Source organism: Arachis ipaensis, chromosome B02, assembly GCF_000816755.2.
Source record: "Arachis ipaensis cultivar K30076 chromosome B02, Araip1.1, whole genome shotgun sequence".
Taxonomy (NCBI): Eukaryota; Viridiplantae; Streptophyta; class Magnoliopsida; order Fabales; family Fabaceae; genus Arachis; species Arachis ipaensis.
Window position 1 is genome coordinate 105,641,231 of NC_029786.2, and position 2,902 is coordinate 105,644,132.

General features: G+C 36.6%; 1 protein-coding gene across 2 annotated transcripts in view; it reads right to left on the reverse strand.

Moving 5' to 3' along the window:
- LOC107626255 (sulfite exporter TauE/SafE family protein 2-like) overlaps positions 1–1,752 on the reverse strand; it is a 2,284-nt gene extending 532 nt beyond the window's left edge. Inside the window, exons 1-4 of one of the 2 annotated variants that reach the window (XM_016329094.2) lie at positions 860–1,751; positions 660–764; positions 427–573; positions 1–351 (exon numbers count right to left, since the gene is read on the reverse strand). In XM_016329094.2, the coding sequence (XP_016184580.1) occupies positions 43–351; positions 427–573; positions 660–764; positions 860–1,645 (1,347 nt within the window). In that variant the 5' untranslated portion in view covers positions 1,646–1,751 and the 3' untranslated portion in view covers positions 1–42. Of the gene's footprint in view, positions 352–426; positions 574–659; positions 765–859 lie in introns of both variants that reach the window. The other variant, XM_021116560.1, reaches the window with a different exon arrangement.

The window sequence follows — 2,902 nt, forward strand, 5'->3', positions numbered from 1 at the left end:
TGTAATTAAAAAAAAAAAAAACTAAGGTTATAAAACTGAAATTCAGCATGGTTGGTTGAACCCCATGTATTTCCCTGACTTGTAGTCCTTCCAAATATCCATGGCTCCAAAGCTAGTCATTAGGACATTGCTGAGTGTCATCACTAAGCTAACAGAAAATACTATCAAGGATGGTCTTCCATATTCTTTGATTGCTCTATGCAGCACTAATAACCCAAGGAGTGATGCAATGAAACATATTATGGCCAATGTTACTGCTGTCTCTATGTATTCCATTCCCAACATTACATATTGCAATGCTGACATGGTAGATGAGAAGAACACCATGAATGAGCATGTTGCTGCTGTTACCTGCACAACCAATATATTCGAAATTAAAACTCCGAACTCAGATTAATCATAATTAATGTCATAAGTGAGATTTACCTCAGGAGGTACTCCAACCTGAATGAGAAGTGGACTTATGAGCATTCCACCACCAATTCCAAATACACCACCCAGCATCCCTGCTAGTAGTGCCATCACTGGAAAAATCATCTTATTTGGTTGCCCACTTCTGCTTAGGCATGGACCCTGCATAATCAAATTTCAAGGGAAGTTGAGTAACTTAGTTGAATAGAGAAGCTTCTATTCTAAATTCTAATGTGATGTTCACTAACTTCTTTTCTAAGCACAATCCAGGCAGTGAAAACTATAGCCAGAGGTACTTGAACTGATGAGAGGATCCAAAATCCAACACCACATGCCTCCATTGGAATTATACTCTGCACAATTTCACAATTCAAAGTATCTGATTAAATAAATCTGCTAGAGCGAAATTGCCTATGGCTATAATAAAAAGAGTGAAAGAAACTGTTACCTGTCCATATTTATTGCCACGAAGAAGATAGAGGAAGAAGAAACAGAACCAGACTAAAAGCAACACCCCCACTTTCAACCAAGGGATACCAAATTTTCTATTCTCTTCAGCAGCAAGAAGAGGCTCAAGACTCTTCAACCCTTCTTCAATCTCTTGTTTGTTCTCCTGAACTAGCCTCTGGCCTTCTTCATCAGCAGCATTATCCCCATTCTCAACTCCCTCAAACCCTTTCTTCCTAATCTCTTCTGACTCGGCCTTCCAAAGCAGTACCCCATTGATGCAAGTTTTTGAGGTACACCAAGTGAGAAAGATGGCAAACAACAAAGTGATCAACCATTCTGGGAACACAAGGTTACAGATAACTCCAATGCTCACTCCCAGCAACATACACGGTTCTGACAAGAGGGCTATATCATAATCAATCAATGATTTGCCACCAAATCTAGTACTAGTGGTGCAGAGGAGGTTGCAGAAAACGTTTGCAATGGAGCCTCCAGTGACCATGAAAGCAGAGAGAGACGAAGCTGTTTTGAGGTCTAAAGAAGCAACAATGGTGAGTATCGGTATAAAGAGGCCACCACCACCGATCCCACCAGCACTGGATATGGAAGAAGCCACGAAACATAAGAGTGATGCAAGAAGCATGTGGCCTGATAAAGGTACCTTGGCATGTTCTTGTGATCCATTATCATCATAGATTTTCTCCACCGAACTTGTTTGTGATTTTGCAGAGTTGAAGGCTACGATGAAGATGAGAAGGAAGCATGAAAGAGAAGCGTGGTTCATGATTGGAATCAGTGGTGTGTGGTTTCTGTGTTGTGGGGTTTATATAGTGACACAATTAAAGGAAGAGGAAGCATATGATAAAGAGTATGAATCCAAGTGAGTAAAAAACAAATAAACAATATTGGACCGAATTCTTTAAATTAGTTAAAACAAGATTTTGCTGTTAAGGATAGTATAAATTAATATTAGCTAATCTTTTTTTTATCTTTATCTTTTAGAAGATTTAGAATTTTTAATTTAAGTCAATGATAACAACAATGGATGGCTGATCATAAAGGGTAAAATTTTGATATTAAGAATGGTGTTGGAAAGAAGAAAAAAATATGAATTAAAAAAATTAATTTCTAATTAAAGTAAAAAACCGTGGAACTTTTATATTACTCGATTTTTTTTTTTTGGTGACTGAAATAAATTAAACAAAGAAAAACAAAAAAAACAAAACAAGGAACTGCTTAAATAGAGGGACAGTCCCGTTTAAGACTACTCTTAAACTCCTCCCAAGGTGAAAGAAGCTCCACATGCGAAAGTTGTAACTTCATCGCCATCTTTGCCATAGTATCTGCCACCGTGTTTGCATCTCTCATAATCAAACGAAAGTCAACACGCCAATTCCAATGCATGATATCTCTTATTTTGAGCACCAGTGGATCAATAAACCCAAAACCATCTTGAGTAACAAGATTAAATGCTTCCACACAATCTGTCTCACAAATAACATCTCGTTGACCCACATCCCAAGCTAAGAGATATCCTCTCCAAATAGCAAACAATTCTCCTTGAAGAATACTATTACTCTCAATCATTCCCAAACACCCCCTTTGCCAGCTCCCATTACAATCTCTAATAACACAAGCAAAACCAACACTATCACCCGAACCAAAATAACTAGCATCACAATTAATCTTAAAAGTACCAATGGATGGGGGATTCCAAAAACCATTTAGAGTAGAGGGAAGGGACATACGTTGTAATTCAAAAATATTTCTAAGCTCCTTTTCTGAAGTTAATGCCAGACAAATGACTTTTTCCGGTATATTACTCGATTTGATTCCGCACATAAGTAGTGGTTTTGATTTTTGAATTCAATTGTCGTAGGAAATTAGGATTTGTTAAATGTCGAAAAAGAAAAAATCTTTTACTTTCATATTAGATATTCCTTTTTTAATTTATTGAATAAAATAAATATGACCAGAAGACTAGAACGTAAGAGTATTTCTAATACTAGTTTTAATTATAATTTTATTTTAGATTTTATAA